The sequence below is a fragment of the Manacus vitellinus genome, unplaced genomic scaffold (genome assembly GCF_001715985.3).
Source record: "Manacus vitellinus isolate BGI_N305 unplaced genomic scaffold, ASM171598v3 scaffold_37_pilon, whole genome shotgun sequence".
NCBI lineage: Eukaryota > Metazoa > Chordata > Aves > Passeriformes > Pipridae > Manacus > Manacus vitellinus.
In genome coordinates, this window is record NW_021940517.1 from 7,603,194 (window position 1) to 7,623,587 (window position 20,394).

The 20,394-nt window shown below is 45.1% G+C and overlaps 1 protein-coding gene across 1 annotated transcript in view; it reads right to left on the bottom strand.

Annotated features, from left to right (window-relative positions):
- Positions 1-19,702, bottom strand: part of LOC108640551 — a 27,703-nt gene extending 8,001 nt beyond the window's left edge. The window contains exons 1-6 of the mRNA XM_018077417.2: positions 19,469-19,702; positions 3,656-3,738; positions 3,459-3,557; positions 2,742-2,860; positions 2,427-2,591; positions 1,751-1,832 (exon numbers count right to left, since the gene is read on the bottom strand). Coding sequence (XP_017932906.1) covers positions 1,751-1,832; positions 2,427-2,591; positions 2,742-2,860; positions 3,459-3,553 — 461 coding nt within the window. The 5' untranslated portion in view covers positions 3,554-3,557; positions 3,656-3,738; positions 19,469-19,702. The remainder of the gene's footprint in view (positions 1-1,750; positions 1,833-2,426; positions 2,592-2,741; positions 2,861-3,458; positions 3,558-3,655; positions 3,739-19,468) is intronic.
- Positions 19,703-20,394: the final 692 nt, after the last annotated feature.

Genomic DNA, 20,394 nt, shown 5'->3' on the forward strand with positions numbered 1-20,394 from the left:
AGTCGTTGTTATTTCAGATCAGGTCAGGAAGGTCTCATCACTTCACAATGACGCTACGGCATGAACTAACCAAGCTGAGCCTCACCCCCTCTCTCAATCTGTCACTCTGCTGAGCATTTCCACTTCTACATCACACACACACAGAGGCTCTCCCTGCACAGGGCCATCCCACCAGTACACACCATGGCACCATACCTCTATCAGGCCACTCTTGCTCAGGAAGCATCTGTGCAGTATGTGTGATCCTCTGCCACTCCATTTTCAAAGCACAGGCACAACCTATTCCCCATTTGTTTATGCAGACATGAGTAGGTAGCAGGGAACAGGTCTGCAGGCAGATAGGTCCCTTCCCTTCCCGCCTCCCACTCTTTCCCAAGAATGCCCCCAGCATGCTTGCATCTGCAGCAGAGCCACAGCAGCTGACAAAACACCTGTCTCCCTGTTCCAGGGATGATTTTGCCTGTGACTGACAAGCAGGCACTGGTGTTTCACAGTGCTGCTCTTCAAACCACTCTTTCATAGACACGCCATGATTCCTGGTCCTTGTGAATGGGAACCCACTTATTAATTTTTGCTGACAGCAACAGAAAGGGGTGCACAGGGGGGAAGAGAGAAGTATGCTTTAATTTCTCTGCTTTTGGCTTTGTCTGAGAAATACAGAAAAGCTGCCCCTACCCAAAGAAGATGGTGTGGCCACTGTCGTGGCAGCAAGGGAGTGAACAAGAGGGCCTGTGAGCCCAGTAGTGCAGTGGCATCTCTATGTGTAGGGAACCCATGCACAAGGTTTCATATGAATAATTAAAACCCAAGCCTCCTCACTCTTCTCCACTTTCCAATCCCTCCTCCTGTTTTCTCTATAACTCCATTTTCCTCTCTCTCACTTCTTTCCACTGCCATTTTACAGATATTATTGTTCCTTTGGCGAAGAGCATGCCTATGCTGAGATGATGAGTTTATAAGGCAGAGGGCTGCAGCAAACGCCTCGTGAAGCCCAGCCAGCAGCCCCCAGCCCCCTTCCTCCCCTCCTCAAAGTTCACACGGTTTAGTATGCAAGCTTCCTGCTGCCTGCCCAGCCAGCTCACTATTCACAGGCAAACTGCGCTCCTCCGCTTGGCTCCCAAAGAAGAATAAGTATAAAAAGCCCTGAAAGTCTTGCTGCTGAGCCAGCAGGAAACTCAAACTGCTCTGAGCATGGGAACCAAGAGAACCGCTGTGGCCAGCACAACAGGTATTGTTTGGGAGGAAATCCCGGCAGCAGACATGACTGCCTACACACACACACACACACATATATATGCTTAGTGAGGGTTTGGCAAAAGGGAAGGCTGGGGAAGTGTACGAGGGGAGAAGAATAGATTAGCAGCTATATCCAAAAAAGAGTAAGAGAGCTGCTCAGACAAGAAAAACAGCTATTTCACTAGCCAACGAACTGACTCATTTGCCACACATACAAACCATGTGGGACCTCAAGTGATGTCTCTGGCCAAGGTCTCTTGACAGGTCTTTCTATGTCCTTGCTTTAGTTTGCATCAGGAGTGAGTTCATGAGGCACATGCCCTGTTTGTCCCACTTGCCACATTTTGCTTTATGTCAGGGAGCAATTTTTAAACTGAATTCCCTTTGAGTGAAAGGAAACCAGGAGATAGACCCCAGGAGCATAACTCCTGCACTCCAGCCTCTAATGAGCGTCTGGTCCCTGGGAATCAGAACTGAGGCAAACCAGTGAACTGGTGTAAATCCCCTGACATACCAAGTCCTTGGCACAAAACAGCCACCTCTGTGGATCTGCTTCCTGCTGCGCCACACCAGCTGCTGACATAGGCACAGTTTATCTGCAAATATGGTAAATTTGAGTGCAAAAAAGAGAAGGAAGAAGGAAAAGCTTGAATTATGTAACTTCTTTTCTCACCAAAAAGTGATTAAAAGCTGTGGTAAAACAGCTCACAAATGTCACATTCACAAGGAGTCATAACAAGAAGTTTGACAAGACAAGACTTGGTAATCTAGAAGTATTTTAATTATATATCTTACAGTCTTTCTTGTTAGAGATGCTCTAAAGAAATAAACCTGAGAGCAACAGGTCATCCCACCCAACTCAGCACCTCTTGCAACCATTCCAAAGAGCAGCAGCTGTGAAAATCCCAGATTACAGAATGTGTGGCCCTGAGTCTCATCACCATAAGGAGATGGCTAGAAGAGCAACACACATGCCTTGGAAAGCGAGAAAGCATGCAAAACGAAAGGGCCCAACTTTAAGTCAACATGAAGACATGCAAGTGACAGACCATCCTTATGGGATGGATTTCTGTAACCCAAATAGTCCAAACTGAACAGCATTATGAACCCTACCGGTCAAATGCCCAACAGTTACACATGGCCACGTTTCTGAACTGCTTTAAAGCTTTCTGCATTAGGATTTTACTCACCACATAGAAAGGGGTTGGCTGTGAAAGTTAGATCTGGACTGAGCTTCAGTGTCCTCATATGGCCCTTTTTGGGGGAGAAGAGGGAAGTTGAGCTGGGGTTGTGTTCTGGCCCCACTCCAGTTGTAGAAGCATAATGGAGCAGCATCTGTGCAACTGGGTTCATTCCTTTAATTTGGTTAGACAATTTTGGGATAGGAAATGTCAATGCACAGGCTTGTTTTGGATAAACACCAAAAAGTAGTTTGGGAACCTGGCTGAAACAAGCTGATTCTCCGGAGTCTGTAACACCAGTGGAAAATGTGGGTAAGAACTTACCTCTGCTATCAGCAGCTTTCCCATAATAGGTTTTTCCTGTGCTATATGGGAGCTCCAGGATACTCAGGACTTCTGCAGTGCTCCTACCTCTGAAGATCCACTGCGGAGTCAGGAACCTCCTGAGAGAGGGAGAATCCGAACTCTTACCTACTGGGCTCCCAAAAGAAAAAATAAATGTATCTCAACACTGTGCTAACTGCCTTAGTGACCCTGGCATGGGCACTGAGCAGTGATGAAGGCTGGTCAGCTATCAAGAGCCAAGCAGTAGGAAAGGCAGTTGGTTTGTGCACAGATAACCTGGGATGTTCAGAGCAGCCACACAGAGTCAAGAATGGAAAATGTGAACAGTCCTTTGTGGCAGATGGGACAGAGTCACATGCAGAAGATTTTAGTCAGCAGTGCAAAGCTCAGAGCTTTCCACCAGCATTTCTCCCTGCTATAGCCTCCTGGAAGAAAACAAAGCAGAGCCCCAGGGATCAGCAGCCCCTTGGCCCCCTGGAGCTCCTTGGTTTCCAGCCTGTAGGGTGGTGACATGAAGCAGAAGCACTCACTCCTCTCCTCATCTGTCCCCACTCAAAGGGCACTTTGAGGAAAGGGAATTAGACTGTAGCACAGCACTCCTGCACAGCAGATGGGCTACATTGTGGAACACTTCTGCCCCAGGTAGCGTTGCATGCACACTGCACCCACAGGCACAGCTGTGTGGCTTCCCCTTACCTTTGAACATGTGTAAGTGCAGTGCTGGTCACAGGGAGCAAATGAGTAGCCCAGAGCATCCCAGGTCTCTGCAGGATGAGCAGAGAACAGTCCATGCCACTGTAAGAGCAATGGTCATTGTGTCATCCATGTCCTCCCACATGAACCATAGGAACTGAGGGAGCAGGACCTGTGACGGGTCTGAAAAGATAACTCACCTCCCCAGGGCTCAGGAACAGAGGAGAAGGGGTAAACCCTCCCAGCAGCAGGCTCTCACACACAGCCTTGGCACCGCGCCTCCCTGTTGACCAGGAAAATTGGCTGCCGTTACGTAGAGCCCCATTCAGTCTCACAGGCCCATTCAGTGCATTGCCTGGTGGGTGGACTGCCAGGGAGTAGGACACCCATTAACAGACTCCGTAAGCACTGCACACATGGTCCCTTGCATTCACTACCCAGGGTGGGACATCCGTCAGCGGCTTCAGGGAGAAAGGACCTGCGTGTTCACTGGTGTTTGTTACGGGAGTCCAAAGAGAACAAAACTGTAAAGCAAGACAATACTTCTAAGTTGAGGGGAACATTTCTTCCTCCATTAATTATTTCCCATGCTATTCCTGGCAGTGACCTTCACTGGGAAGGAAAAAAACCCAGATTTGTTTTTATATCTTTTATTTGACTTCCTATACTAAAGCCCCTAGCTAGAATGACTCACACTTATATCAGCCATCACATTATGCTATATGAGTGCTGCTACCTGTCTTGTCTTCTTCACCATTAAGGTTTGTTAGCATTAAACCAGGCAATGTGCAGCTCTATTTAAAGATACCTGCCTCAGTGGCAAGTGTCCATAATACCCTTGTTTCATCTTTGGAAGTAACACCGTGAAGACTGCATTTGAGACTGCTGGCAATCTGCCCCAGAATGAAGGGGAATTTTTCTGGTTCTGTGCAGAGAAGTGTTTGCCTGTTGCAGACCAGGCATCTCTTCTCCAACCATTTACAATGAAATTGCTTATGTGCATCACTGTCCTGTTACATACCCACTTGCCCCTTTAGAGATTCCTGGTGTTATTTCTGCTCCCTGCATGCAACAGAGCTGCACGGTGACACTACAGCCCCGGGGAGGCAGCAAATATTACCTCTCTGGTTGCAGGGATTATCCTCATGGTTCCTCATCTGTCATTGGCCCAGCTTCCCCTGCCTGACAATGTAAAGGGTTGAGAAGAAACTCCACCAGGAGTCTCAAGCCCCTCCCACAGACCTTCCTATGGAAGGCAGCGGGTTGGTCCTTGGTGTCTCATTTCATTCACACTTGCTTTCTTCCTCTGCTTTACAAACACAGTGCTCATAAATCATCACCTTTTGCATGAAAGGGGCACTTGCAAGCAGGTTACCTTCCAGATTTCATTTTTTTAAAAAATGGGCATTCAGATTGCAGCAATGGCCTGTCTCCTGCCAGAACTGACACCATACTGTGCCAGGAGCTGTGTGAGTGTCTAGGAATAGTCCTAGTAGCCCTCAGCTGCTTCCAGCTGAGAAGTGAAGCAGTCTAAAAGTTAAAAGAAAAATGTCATATTAGATGTTTTAACATAGTGACATAACTGAAAAAGAGTTTGATCTTCATCCTGCAGAATCCCAAGGAATCCTAGTCAAAATGTAGCCATCCCGCAGAGATATCCCACATTTTTGTCTCCCTCACAAATGCTGTTGTTATGTGTCCACCACTGCTTAGAGACCCTGACCTGCAGTATGAAGGCAGAACAAACGCTGGCTGCTGTCCATTCAGGGGCCCTTTTCCATCTCTGAGCCATGGCTCATGGCATGCCAGCTGGGCCAGTGCAGAACGTACCAACATCTTTTTTCAACAAAACAGCACCATGAACCTTGGTGTGAAATCAGCTAATTTAAGGCAAATTGCAACAAGTGTGACAAACAGCAGGAGGTAAGGAAAACTTAAGGGTACTTCATAAAAGTGTGTTTATTTCACTGACATCCCCAGAAGAGGTCATAGTTTGGAACAGGCAGAATGTGTTACTAAGCTGTTCTAGTGCAGGTCGACTTGATTTTACATGACACGAGATCTAACCACTGGGCTTAAGGTTGTATCACAGGATTTCAGTTTAAAAAAAAAAAAGGCCCAAGAGAGATACTCTAAATATATATATATTCGGGTCCACAAACAAACAAACAAACAAGCATACATGACAGATGAAAATAGGTAAGACTTTAATTTTACTGATGATTTCATTACACCATCAGAAATAGGCATGGAATATTTTCAGTGGCTGAAAAGTCTCATCCTGAAATAAAAGGTATGCATTAACATCCATTGCAAAACCATCTTTTCACGTTGGTAAGCTTTGTTGATAGAGGAGAGGAAACACACAGGCTCTCCCAGGCAAGCTCTTATTCACAGGTACAAATCTCTTTTCAGTGATGAATGAATCCTTTCAGAAATGCTAATATCAGGATTTACACAAGGTGGCCAATGTAAACTCTAACTGCTGGTTCATGATTCTTTTTGGATCCTTTGCCAACTTACAAATCTTCAGAGTTAGTGTTGAAACAGGCAGCATTTTGTTGGAAAAGAGCAAAAATGCATTTCTGAACCAAAATCTACTGATGGGAATAGATGACACAACAACCTCAAGAAAGAGCTTCCTTGTGAACCCAACCAGTGTGAGAGAGGAGGAGAGACAGTAAGAAGATGGGGATTTTGATGCTTGGATCATATCTCACTTCTTGCATTGCCCCAGGAGATTTAGTACTACTTCTGAAGGCAGCAGCCAAAAATATGCTTTGATGTATCTTTCATCTAAAGCTATCTATATTGATAGACTGTGTTTGTGCGGTTGAAGCACTGAACCAGAGATAGGACTTTTGCTCCCACTTCTACCACAGACTCTTGGTATGTCCTCAGAAAAGCAATGAAGGTTTATGTGTCTGACCCGGGCCTCTCTCAGCCAAGCAGAGAAGAGACCACTTTCCCACACAGCAGCATGGAAAAAAGCTCTGTGCATCATGAGATGGACAGGTCCCATCATCCTGAGTCCTCCTGAAAGCAATGAAAACAAATTGACACTGGTCAGATTCAGGCTGCCCTAAAATTAATCATATGATTCATTAGGAAACAAATTCTTCAGTTCAGAAATTACCAGTAACAATCTTTTCTTCTGGATTATTGCTCCCACAGATGAGCCAAATAAAGGACCATTTCAAAGGTCGTGATTCATTTCAGTGCAAAGCAATTGGCTTTGCTTTGATTGCAGGGGAATGTGACTTAAATTAGGCCAGCTGACTTTGTCCTGAAGAGGACTACAGCTTCTCACATGATCTGTAGCATAGCCCAGCTGTGGACGTTGACCTCTCTGGCTAAAGCCACAAGACATTCAACTCTGCCATAGGACATTTGCCCCAGTAAAGAGAAAATAGACTGGATGGAAATGGAGTTGTCAGAAGAAACTGTTGAGAACAGCAATTCCAGAAAAAAAGCACTTCCTCAGATCATAGGGGATGATCATCTCTCATACTTGCACTCTTCTTCCCCAGGTAACTGAGCACTGCTGGATTAAGCTCAGGAGACGGGAGGATGGAGGAGCAAGAAGCAAACTTTTTTCATAAGGGAACATATACAGTAAATAACAGCTGCAAAGGCTCTCTCATGTATTGAAGACATAATTCAGTGTTTTCCTTCCCAAAATCAGGATTTAATGGGAAGCAAGTTTCACCCTTTCTAAAGGAGTACTCTACAATAAGCTTGTTAAGTTTGGAAAGTACTTTGGGAGCCCTTGGGATGAAAGGCACTCTAGGAATGAAAGCTGATATTTATGATTATTGCTTGAAAGGAACAAAGAGGAACAGTAATGTAAAATATGAATGGCTGCTGGTGCTAAAAAACGTATCGTTGACTTGGTGCCAAAGGAGATAGTCCTAGCTCTCAAACCTGAATGACAAGGATTTAGGAGATACAAGAAGTGGAAGAGACTCGTGCAAATAACAGCAAAAGCCAACTTGATTGCAGGGCAAATAGGTGTCTTGTGGGTTTTTCTTTTCTTCCTCCTAAATTGCAGGCCATATGATCTGATCTCTCCCATCCCAGCTCTGTCAGCCAAAACAGATGCCTATTAACCACAGTAAGTACTGCTGGTTTGTACTCCTCTTGAAGGAGAAACCTACAGATCCCTTAGGACATGAGGCAAGGAGAATACCCTTCATAAGTGGTCATATGTTATGGATTGGCCTAAGTAGATTCATATCTTATCTCACTCAAAGGACTAAGAGCAGAACCACTTCAGGCTAATGTAAATTAAACTTCTCTATTTTAGAAAGCTATAAGAGAAGAAAATCAGGCTAACACGTTCTGCTTCTGCAAACATCTAGCTGCATGCTCTCTGCTTGCATAAGTGTCTTTTATTGATTTTACACTGGGCATCTGGTCCTCTAATATGGCACTGTACAGCTCCTAGAGAGGACGTTTCTCTATCTGGACCTGGTATTGAGACACCTTTACCTTAGTTTCCCACTCTTCCACTTTTCCCTGAGAAGATCTAAAAGAAAAATCCTTTGAGAGAAAGAATTCTGCTTCTTCACTTCTTCAAAAAACAAGCTTGAAAGTGACTCTAGTGCATAAGAAACCTTCACTGCAAAAACCCACAGGATCTTGAGAAGTGATTTTTTTTTTCATATAGCAGAGAATAACACAGCATGCACCAGAGGCTGAATGTTAATATCATACACATTTAAATGAGATATAAGGTACAATTATTTTTTAACGAGCTACTGCAGTGAATTAACAAGAAAGGCTGTGTTCTCTAATTCACAGGCTCCAAATGAAGATGGGATACCTTTCACAGGCATGCTTCAAGCAGATGTGGGTTAGTGGGCTAGAAGAACTGGAATGGCTCTAGGGATAGAGATTTTGCCAATGAACACCCCACCCAGGCTAGCAGCCTTCTGTGTCACTTGGGCAAGCCTTGCAATCTCTCTGCAGGCCAGTCTCCCACATTTCCAATGTGGCTAAACCCCACAGCAGCCAGGAGAGCGCTGTGTCTGTTCTCTTCGGGTTGCTGAAGGCCAAGTAGAGCCCTGGCCTTGCCTCCGACTCTGGAGAAGTACCATTTCACCAAATCCACACTAACAGGACTGCTAATGGCCCTTCACTGAGGTGCAGCTGCTGCACTGGCACATTGTTAAGGGAAAGAAGGTCCCCTGGCAGCTTGTGCTGCCAGGGTTGTGGTGTGGAGCATGCTTCTGCAAGATCCTCTCCATCAGCACTGCCTCTTCGTCCTGGCACAGTCTAATGCTGATGGATCTGTATTAGAAATAACAGAAAGTCCTCGGCCTTTTTTTAATCCCTTTCTTTCTTATTTCCTTCCCTTCAGCTATTTAGGCCAACTCTGGCTAATCACGCTCTCTAACTTATACTCAGTCACTGCCATGGCAACCATTTCAACATGCAGTTCATAGACTACCTCTGAGATGCACAGCCCTTTTCAGAAACACATAGACCTTGATGCTTCAGGAGAGGCATTAAGAGAGGAGAACTATCATCTGCTACGCTGACACATTTTTCTACAGTCTTACCTCTGGCAGCATGAATCTCTTCTTTTAGCTCTGAATAGCTCATCACTTGTTCTGTCCCCTTTTCTCCCCCCCAAAACAGGTTCTTTAGAAACTGACACAGATTTATGGAGATGAAAAAGAAAAGGTGTAGGAAGGGAAATGCATTTGCAAATTCCACTCTCTGGCATCTAAATTCGCCCTTGTAAGAATGCTGCAAAGCCTGTCCTGTTACTGCTTCAAAGGAAATCCTGTTTTGTTCTTTTGTGTCATAGTGGAAAAGGAGAAAGCTTTGGGGCTTGCTTTCTGGTTTTCTTGAACCCTGGAGGGAGACAGTGGCTCAGGAATAGGGTAGGTGCTGCTGCTTCTTCCTCATTTGCAAAATGGCTCCTGCTCAGAAGTGCAACCACACTGCAATGTGCAAAACCAGGTCTGCATTTGTCCAAGTGAAGAGAGCAAGATTTGAACAGCACTGAAAAAAGATCTATCTGGAACATGTAGATGCCTTTTTCCAACAGTCACCTCTGAGGATCTTGCTCAAGATCTACTGTAATTAGGTCTGCTTTTGACTAGTCATGATGCCTGACATGCAGGCAGCATAGGAAGGTGCTGCAGTGAGGTGCTACACAGGTGTCTGCCATGCTGCTTATGAACGGATCATTTATTCTGCTCACACTTAACACAGTCTTCTCCCAGGTGCAGTCAGAGAGGAGGCTCTGATTGCCAGCATTACAGTATGAAAAAATCCTTTTTAGTTTCCTTATGTAATTGTAGCTGCTCTGTGAAAGAACCCGATTCCACATCTTGAACGTTTTATGTATTTATGCATATAGGTTTCAAATGTGTATATATCACATATAGTGTTGTGATCTTTATCAGGTGTAATTATACTATCCATTCCTTTTTTCCTAACTTTTTCTACGTTTTTATCACTACCTATTGTTAGCTGGCCACTAGCCACAAACAAGGCCTGCCCTTACAGCTACCACCTACTTGACATCAATAAGAAAAATGCTTCTGCAGCTGACCAAGGGAGAAGAGAAATCCAGATGCACTCACAAGCAAACAAATATTGGCACACCTAAAATAAACTGGGTGGGACATTTGATCTCAAGTTAAATTATTTCAGTTTAAATTCAGCCCTTCTAGCCATAGGAGAACATCCGCAAACACAGTTCTTCAAACTGAAATGTTTCCTAGGAACAAAATCTGAGAGCCAGGAATCCCTAAGGCAGGCAGATAAATCTGAGCCAGCAGATAAATAATATATGGCAGTCACCTCTGCCCTGTTATTTTAATGCACGCACACACAGACATGCTCACTGTTTCATAAGACCTGCATATGCACTTCTCAGCAAGCATCCTGTCCTATCTTCCACTCAAATCAGGCCTCAGAGACTGCTGAAGTAAGGAAACATGTTGTGTGCTCAGAAAGAAACATCATATATAGTCTATCAAATATCTGGGACTCCTTGACTATGTATAGACTTCTTGTGAGGACCCAGATCCTCAGCTATCCTTTCTAATCTAACCTAAAGTCAAGAGAAAGGCTGGAAGGAGGAGAATATAGAACACAAGTTACTGCTTTTAGCCCACATACTTTAATGCTAATGCATTTCTGTAACTGCATAATAAGCATGGACAAAATTACAATATGTCTGTGAATGGGGAATACCATCTTCATGGCATGTATATACCACAGACCCAACTCCTCAGTGAATCAAATTTCTATAAACTACTGCAGTGAATTTAGACTTTAACTACACCCCACTTGCCCAATGTATCCAAATCTGGCAGTCTCCCTTACTCTGTAGGTACGGATGCACTCTTATCCCCATGTGAGAAAGGGCTTGAAGGGTCAAAGGCTAGAAATGAAGCTGGAAGAGTCTTCTCTTCCTTATGTCATGCATTAGGTAACTTGTCTGACACTAGCCAGACTGGCAGCATCTAGAGCAGAAAATCAAGCCAGTGAATCAGGGCACGAATAGGAGAGCTTAACCATCCATCCTTCCAGATCTTAGTGCAGTCATAGGTACACTTTTGGCCCAAGCCAACCACACTCTCCCAAACTGTTCCAAAGCACAGCCCAGGAGTTAGCATGGACCAGGACTGTTTGCAATAGGTAGTCTGTATGTGGCCACGTGGTTTTGGAGGGCAAGAGGGTTTATCTGTCCCACCATGGCCAATGTTACTACTTAGTCACAAAGCAAAGCACAGCTCCTGCCGCTGCCTGGTTTATTAGCACAGACATGGTCCATGCCACGCAAGCTTGTGCCTCAGGCTTTTTCCAGTGACCCAATGTACCTGCCTTTGCTGATCAGGACACAACCCTGAGCCTCTCATGCAGGCTCCACTTTGTTCCAGTATAAAGTCAAACTAACTTTGGTGACAGGTGGCTTAAACCATCACATCTGACACTGAAGAGGCTGAGCAGAGAAGTGTTGATGCAGCCAGCACCACCTCCTAGCTAGGAGCTGGGCCTGCCCCCAGGAGCATCTTACTCTGCTTTGCTCCACCAGCCCAAAGCCCACTAGGTGAGCACCTGGGCATACCTGACTTGTAGCAAGGGGGAAAGATAGCGCCACAGTTGCCTGTTTCTCCACTGGAAGGTCTTCCTTCACTTTGACTGCAGCAAGCAGAAGAGGTGCCTCAGTGGGCTGGCTTCACAGTGGCAGCAGCAGCAGTCCAGCCCCTGGCATGTGGCCTCTGCAGGACCCTCCTGCCCCAGCCCCAGCATGATGAGCCTTCCCTCGCTGCTCCAGCCAAAGAAGGCCTCAGACTTGACCAAGGATATACCACAGGCCAGCTGAGGACTTCAAGTGCCCAAACAGGCAGTGCATGATCATAGACTGGGCTCAAATCTGGGCTAAGCATATGCTACAGACATACCCTTAGCAAGTCTGGCACAACCATGAAATGAAGCTGGATGTCCTGAGGTCATCAGTCCTCCCTTCCTTAGCCTTGCATTCCTGTGAATATAAACTAAACCTTTCAAGGGCAGAAGAGCAGAAGAAGACAAATATTTTGTTTTCATTTTATAAAAATTAAGTCGTGGGTGCTTGCACAGCTGATCTCTTGCATTTTACCTCCTGCATTCTCCAGCAGAGAAACCTGACCTCTCGGAAGGCTGCATTAGCAAGAACCCCTCATTCCTCCTCCACTGCCTGGGCAGCACAGCATCTTCTCTCCACAGTACTGAGGTGAGGAAAGCTGTCAGTTTTCAGGCAGTGCAGACACCTGTACTGTGCACTCTTCACATCTCCTTTGGAATCCAAGTTATCTTGCTTTGCAAACCCATGTGAAAGAGGTTAGGAAGAAAGTTAAAAGATGTTTCTCATATCTATTTAAGAAACATTCAGATCCTGTTATGTTCCAAGGGAGGGCACTGGCAAAGGAAAGAGATCAGGACTGCTCCAATGGAGTAATTCTTATGTTCCCAAGTAGGTCAGGAGAGATTGCAGAGTAAAGCAAGCATTGCAAAAACCTTTTGCAATGCAAAGCTCTACAAACAATTGCAAATTATTTGAATTAAAGCAGAGAAATTGCTTGAATGGGTTTTGAACCCTTTTTCTTCTTCCTAATAATGAGCATTTTCTTTTTTGCATGGGCCTGGAATGAGAAGTCTCATAGTTTGGGGATATGTTCACACTGGGAACATTCACGTGACCTTTCAGATCACATTCCTCCTATTTATAAGAGTATTAGTCATCCACTTAGAGAGCAGAACTAATACCAGGTTGACTGGTATTAGTATGACTAAATGCACGCTATGAATAACCAGCGGAGGGTACTTAAAACCACAGTTATATCCAAGAGCACACAGAGCAGCCATAGCCAGCTAATGCTTAGACAAACACAAATAATACTACTGTATCTAAAATACATTTCAAAGACAATTTGAAGACAGTTCATCCACAGGAAGAAAGGACGAATAATTGGATATGTTATTTTCCAGAGATAGTTCACCTAGTTATTTAGACATATAGGATCGCTGGCAAGAAGGCATGACAGCTGAAGACTTAAATTTGAAAAATGTCCAGGCACTAAGAGGATGGATCACAACTCCCCAGAAGCTTGGCCTTTACACTACACAGAAAACGTCAGGACTGTTGTACTTCAAGTTTGCAACTTTGTCACCGGCAAAACACGAGGTCTATGAGCCCTGAGTAATGCCTTACTTGTTAAATAACATGTTGCTCAACTTAGCTGCAGGGAAAGCACCATACAAACCATGTGCCCCAACACGTTTGTGAGTCCCAGCCAGCATGAGTCAACTTTCCATGCCTCAGATGTTACCAGTACCTCCAATAAACTGCCACAAGCAATATCAGTTCCGGGGTCAGGAAAAATGGTGCTTCCCAGGTGCTGAGGACTTCCCTGCTCAGTGCTTTGGGAAGCATTTATCAGGACGAGATAGATGTAGGCAGCGCACTCAGACCATTTTAACCATTTTGGTGAAACCATATGAGTAGTGTCCACACCTGGCAGGAAGGAATCTGGAGGAGAGGAAGAGCAAAGGACAAAAAGGTGGGTGTAAGAGGAAAAACGGAAGTATAGACAGCAGCATGAGAAATGAAAAGAGATGACAAGCTATGTGCCCCTATATAAAAGAAACACAGAAGCAGTCTGGGCTGTGTGAGCTCCACATATCTGACAACAGGGAAAATGGAAATGGGAATAGTTCTGCAAAGAATTTATGAGTTTTGAATAATGATGTGCAAATTACGGGCTGGAGCACAGAGAATTAAAGAACTTTGAGTTCCCACCTGCTCCTCAGTTTGGCATAAATGATGTGCTTCCACAGGATGGCGATGGGGGGACACTGGGATGTCTGGCTGCACTACACTTTGGCCAAACCCTCTTAGGGTGAACATTATCAGCAGGAGGTGTCCAGCTGTAGTCACATGGCAGTGTCAGGAGCTACCCCTGCCATCAAACTTCCCCAATGTCAGCCTGACCAGAGGCAGTGGCTGAAAGATTCAGTGAGAAGGTGGCAGCTAAAGGTGCAAACATCACTTCCTCATTGAAGCCTTGGTGAATGGCCCTGCCTGTGCAACACAGAGGATGTTTTGAATGGCAGAGCACAGGCAGTGAATCATTGTATAATCACTGCTGGTGTGTCCCAGCCTCAGTGTATCATCAAGCCTTTCTTTGGGTCAAGTAATCATTTGAGTCTGACTCATCGCCGCACAGGTTTCTCCTAGTGCAGGCTGGTGTGGTCAATGAGCAGAGCTAATTGAATGTGCTCTCACTGTTTCACCCTTATTCTGGGAGGACTGGCAAAGCTGCTGCTTGCAGCTTTGCTTTGCAGACCCTGACAGCACAGAGGGTTCCTACAGACCACATAGTCTGTTGGGCCCTACACAAAAGTCAGGCAGCAAATTGTTAACCACGTTAAGTTATCACCGTTTCCTTAAAAACTTCTCATGGGTCAAAGGGTTAGCACTTTCCCGGGCTAGAACAATGTCAGTAGAAAGCCAGGGCCTCTAAAATAAGGAATAATTGAGGCTGGAAGGGACCTCAGAAGATCATCTGGTTTGAGACACCTTAAAAGCCAGGTTTGAACATCCCCCTCCTTGTCCTCAGAGTCTGAGCCGCCAATGCAGAGGAAATGGAAACCCCATGCAAGCCAAGGAGCACTTGAGCTGGTGTAGCCCTGCTGAGATCACACAGCTAAGAAGACAGCATAATGGGAAAATCCAGCAACATCAGGTAGTAGCAGAGGGCCACAGAAAAGATAGAGTAATCTGAGGGAAAGACCAGCAAAACCAGTGTGGGACAGAGAGAGAAGATGTTTGCTTCCTTTGCTGCTAAGATGGAGGCAGGAAGGGTAGTGTGGAGGCATTTCTCCTTTCTCCCAGTTTGCTGCACATAGAAAGGAGCCACCTCTGGACACCAAGCAGGCAAAGTAAGAGTCAAGGTTGCTGCAGTTGGAAGAAGGAGCAGAGTCTTGGCTCCACCCTGCCTGCACAGTCCTTCCTTCTCAGGCCTTGAAAGGACGGGAGGGAAAGGGTAACCCTCATTTCCTCTCTAGGCCAGATGGGGGAAGGACTCACCAGGTCTCGCCTCCACCCTGTCACTAATATCAAATAATAATAGTATTTAGCATTTCCATAATTACCTTCGCACTCTGATATCACAGACACAGCTGAATTGGAAGTAATTAAGATCATTATAATGAGCTTCAGTGGATCCTTTCAGTCAGAGGCATTATTTAGCCAGTCCTCATTTTTGCGGTTACATCTGAATAAGCTCTTTGCACTGAGGTGAGGTTCGCCAATGAGACACTTCGGCATAAAGGCAGTCTCCTACTTGCAAAGGCAGAAGAAGTGTCATTATGCATCATGTTTCACCAGACTTCAAAATGCCAAGGGAGGTAAGTCAGGTTACAGCTCACTTGTAAGAGCTGCAAAACTCTTCCCATGGACAGGCACTTGGGGAACGTCTGCCATGACCCCCTGCTTACAGAAGCTGCAATTCTAGAGGCCCTCAATGATCACTACAAGCAGCCACCACAACCTCTCACTGTAGGTGTCAATTCAGCAAGAATTCTTATTCAAGGGGAGGGCGCAGAAAGCCAGAAGCTCTGAGAGCACCTTGCACCAGGAACAGGTTGCTGGACTGAGCACTGCTGGGGCCAGTGAGCTCCAGAACAGAGATCTGCTGGTCCTGGATCTACTTGTAGCCTCACTGAAGACTTCTTCCTTTGGCCTTTCACTAAGAATAAATTAAGTACCCCTTTAATTGCGGTTACTTCAGTTCTCTGTTCATAAGTGCAAATAAAGGCACTTATTTTTCCCATTTTTATTTACCCTTTATGTTTGGGCTGTGTATCCCTTGGGAATCCACAGCCCAAACATCAAGGGCTTCTAGGTATACTTCTCTTATTAATAACAAAACCAATGTGCTGCTTTTGTCACTGAAGAAGGAGGAAATGTAGGCACATGGAACAAACACTTGTATTGCAATTTCTTATGTTTAAAAAAAGAACAACAAGGTAATAGAGTGTACTACTTTGACCAAGAGCAAAGGTAAAATCACAGCAGCTGACTCAGTGTAACAGAAAGAACTTAATAGAGTTGGCAACATTTCAACCTGCTTTCTTGGGAACTTGAACATGGGAATGTAGTATAAGTAGCATAACATATCCAAAGCACTGCTTGAATGAAAAAAAAAGTTAGTTTTGGGCAAAAGAGTTATTTCCAGCAGCAAGAAAGTTCTTCCAGCAAAGCATGAGTATAAACTTGTGTTTATTTCTCGGTGTTCAGCTACTGTCAACATTACAAATAAACCCAACCAAGGCAGAGAATCTAAGCCTGTGCTACTGGCCCCAAATACAGCTGAAACACTCCCCTAATGTGTTTGTGACCTAACCGTTCAGTCCATCCTCCAGAAACAGGTCAAAATGGAAGACTTGGACAAAACCCAAACAAGCTTCAGTGCAGTTTAGAAATACAGTTAAGACACAAAGCTGTTTCTCTACTTCAAGACAAACTGCCTGTTACAAAAAACATTGAGGAGCAATGACATTTCCTGAGGTCTGGCTGTATCTGCAGTGGAAAGGAGTTTCCCATGCTGTTTCCTTAATTAGCACAAACATGCTGACAATCTTCTCCATGCTGAAATCAAGCCATAGGTCACTAAAAAGTTGATCTATCTATGCATCCAAATCCACCACATGCTGAGCCAACATGTTTCAATGCCGTAATCAGTACCCAGATTATAACATGGCTTTGTCATGCATACCTTTGCTGAAACAAACTTGGATGTCCCAATATGAAACCTATTTGTCCTGCAGTCAGCATATAGGAAATGTGCCAATATATAAATTCAGTGTTTTGCAAGTGCTAGGATTGTGTGCTGGCATTTACTGGATCATTTTGACCATCACATGAATTTATAAATACGACCGGTTGAATTAGAGAAATAACATGATCTGAAGGCCAGATTCTAAGCTTGTTTAAACTGAAATAAACAGTAATTTACTCTGGTTTCACCATGCAGAGATCAAGGTCACGGTTATCTCTATACACAGTTTAGTCCTTGTCAACAGCACGTGATATAATACAATCATGCGGCAGCCGAACAGAAAAGACAGCATGCCAATACAATAAATATTGTAGTCCCAGCCCTGGTGAGAAGTTCAGCAACCTTATGACAGGTACCATTTAAGTGTGTGAACCTGAGACTTGTTCCTCGGACAATTTTTGCTTTGTTGGTAGTGCAGCTGGCAGGACTAACTGTAAAAGCAATTTATGCCTGGCCAGCTCCTGGCCAGCTCATAGCTAACTCTAAGTAAAAGCTGTGATAGCTAAGCTGTTCCCTCCTGGCCAAGCAGCCCATTTTCTGTGACCGGTTCAGTAAGGTTGCTGCCTGCTGTGTGGACAGCACACTGCAACGTGCCGGTGTGCCAGGTCTGATCCTTTCTCCCACTTTTCAGTTGTCCCTATATTAGTGCATCCCACAGTATGCTGCACCATGGGCTGCTGCTCTCAGTAGGCTTATTCCAGGAATTCACCTCCATCGTTACTTGTCTATGGCGTCACCGCCCGCATTTTCCCAGAATCACTTGGCACCACTGGGGCTGGACAGCATGGCAGGTATCCCTGCCAGCATAGCTGCTGCTTGGAAAATCTGCCCTGTGGACGTAAGTTGAGCATCTCACTGGTTACCGGCTATAACTCTTTTAGCTGGATACAAGGTCACAGTTGTGAAAGTAACAAGAATGTATCTTTGATGACATTGACATAAATTTCCTGCAGGTTCTTGTCAGATAAAAAAAAAAGAACACCAGAAAGTGATGCCCCATGAAGAACAAATTAGATCCCATTTTGTGTCCCTTCACCTGTAGAGAAAGGTTTCAATGTCACTGAATTCTGCACTTGTGACTGTCACCCTACCCAAAACAAATAAAATCAGGCTGACGGTTATGTCCATAACTTTCCTGTTGAGCTGTTTTCTTTCCTGAATTTTATTTTGCTATGTTTATTTATTTATTTCAATAACTGTCCTTCAGTACCACAAAGCAGCTTTAAGACAGAAATACACTGTCATCAGACACCTCAAGTTTTCCCTAGGCACTGTCAGTAAAAGCACACCCTCAAAATTTATCATGGATGGGGCTCCTCCTGAGCTGGTGAGGCCAGAGGGAAAACTACGCCAAGGGCCGGTCACAGGAGGTCGCAAGCACTCACAGCTGGCCTTGGCTTCCATTTGAGGTACAGGCAGCCGAACCCTTGTAGGGGCAGCTGGACACTCCAGTGGTTACGTGGGGAAAGTAGACAGCTGTCTCTGCCTGCTTGCAGGACGAGAAACTGGCAGGAAGCAAAGGTGCTTTCTCCTGCTCAGACTGCACCCTGAACCCTTGTTGTCATTAAACATCCTTACTCTCCCAGGGAGAAGGGGAGGGATGGAGTGAAAGTAACTGACCTTCATGGAGGAATGGACTTACTGATACTGTGCTGGTCTGCAACCTGAGACCACTGAAACTCTGGGCCTTGAGAGAGGGAATTGCCAAAAACCCAGCCCAGCATGATTCAATAATGCAAACTAAGGCTCACACAGCTTCCTCTTCCTAACGTCATTCCTTCTCTCTGAAAGACAGTTTGCATGTTGCAACCCCATGGAAGCAGTGATCTAGACACCGAGAAAGCCTGCTGATGTTCGGCTATGCGTCAGCACAAGACAGAGGGACATAAATCAGACAAGGTGCAGGTAGTCAACTCACTTATAAAGACTTCTCCGAGGTTCTCCATTGTGCTCAAGCAGTGGCAAAAAAACCCCTATCCACCCAAAGACTGACACATCTTTGCTTCCCACTGACCTCAATATAAAACTCATATTTGGAGAACAGAACCCCAGGAGCCTGGCCTCATTTACACCAGTTTTACACAGTTATCTCCTTGAGAAATATCCCATCTTTACATAGGTGTTCCCAAGATCAAACCTGGCTCAGTCTGCATCTCTGAGCACCACCAACATCTAAGTCTTTCTTCACCCCAAAAAGGCCAACCTCAACATGGCTCGAAAGCTGCTTTTCCTCTCCCCCAGTTACTTACCACTGAAGACATAGTTTAAGAAGCTCACAAACAGGAGGGCAATGGCAGCCTCCAGATCCTTCACAAAATACATGAGCAAGCACCACATAAACTTTCCCTGCAATCCCACAGCTGCCGGGCCCTGACCAGGAAGTACCACCAACACAAGGGAAGTTTCCACAGTCCCCATTCTCTGGAGAGTTTCTGCTGCACTGCTATGGCTGAGCTGTTTGTTTAGGATGTCAAAGAGCTCCATGCTGGAAATGAGAGTACCACTCACAGCATACACTGCATTTGAGCTGGCACTGGCTTCTTCCTGTTTTCTAGCCCTTGCCATGACAGCTTAAAACAGTTTTAGTGTATGCCTTGTTTACAACATCAGCTCAGAAAAAAACCCCAGATTTAAGTTTGGTGACCAAAGGCTAACAGGCCTCACCTTGGTCATTAGCTGTCCAGGTGACTTGCTGAAGAATAAGGAAGTGCTGAAACAGAAAATGCCCAAGACCAATGGCTCAAGAGGAGTCTTGCTCCATTTCTCACCTGACAGACAACACTGTGCCCTGTGAACATATCACAGCACGCTAAACAGAAGAAATGTTCTCTATCCCAGACATTGTAAACTACTGCACTAACGTTACAAGTTGGAGCAAGGATGTGGTGCAGAAGTCTCAGACAGCCGTGGAGGCAGGATTACTCATTTACCACGAAATTCAGATGAAATTGTGCTACTTATATTGCTATGGGGCAAGGAAGGGAGAGAGACAGACTTTTACATTTCCAGAAGACTTGTTTTAGCAACTGATGACATATGGGGACAGGATTCTTGGAACTTCCCTTGGCTCAAGAATACAAAATCCTGTTCCCCCATATACCTTTAGTTCTCTGGCCACCCAGTCATCTGCTATTTAAAGCCCTAAGCTTTAAGTTCTTCTTGCCTAGTTCTCTGTATTGCCCTCTGCTGTTCCACATGGAACAAGATCGTCACTTCGGGAAACCATTTTCTATCAAGGTTGTCTGAACTGGCTCTGCCCTTCTCCTAGAGATTAGGTATGTCTACAGTCAGCGTGTTGAATTGAAATAAGTAGCTTATACAGGTGGAATTAGGGAAAGATAATGGAAATAAACAGCGGCTTGATATTTGAGGAGTTTCTGTGCACTGTTTCATTTGTGTTTATTAGCCTACAGGTGTCCTACAAGCTAAGGATACTTCAGCTGACTTGTTTTTTCACACCACCCTCGCATGTTTCTAAAAGCATGTCTCCTTTTGATCACATGGCAGCAGGTACTCACTTGCTTACACACAGAGCAGTGTTACAAGTGACTGTGCTAAACACATGCTGGACAGGTGAGCCCTGCAATATT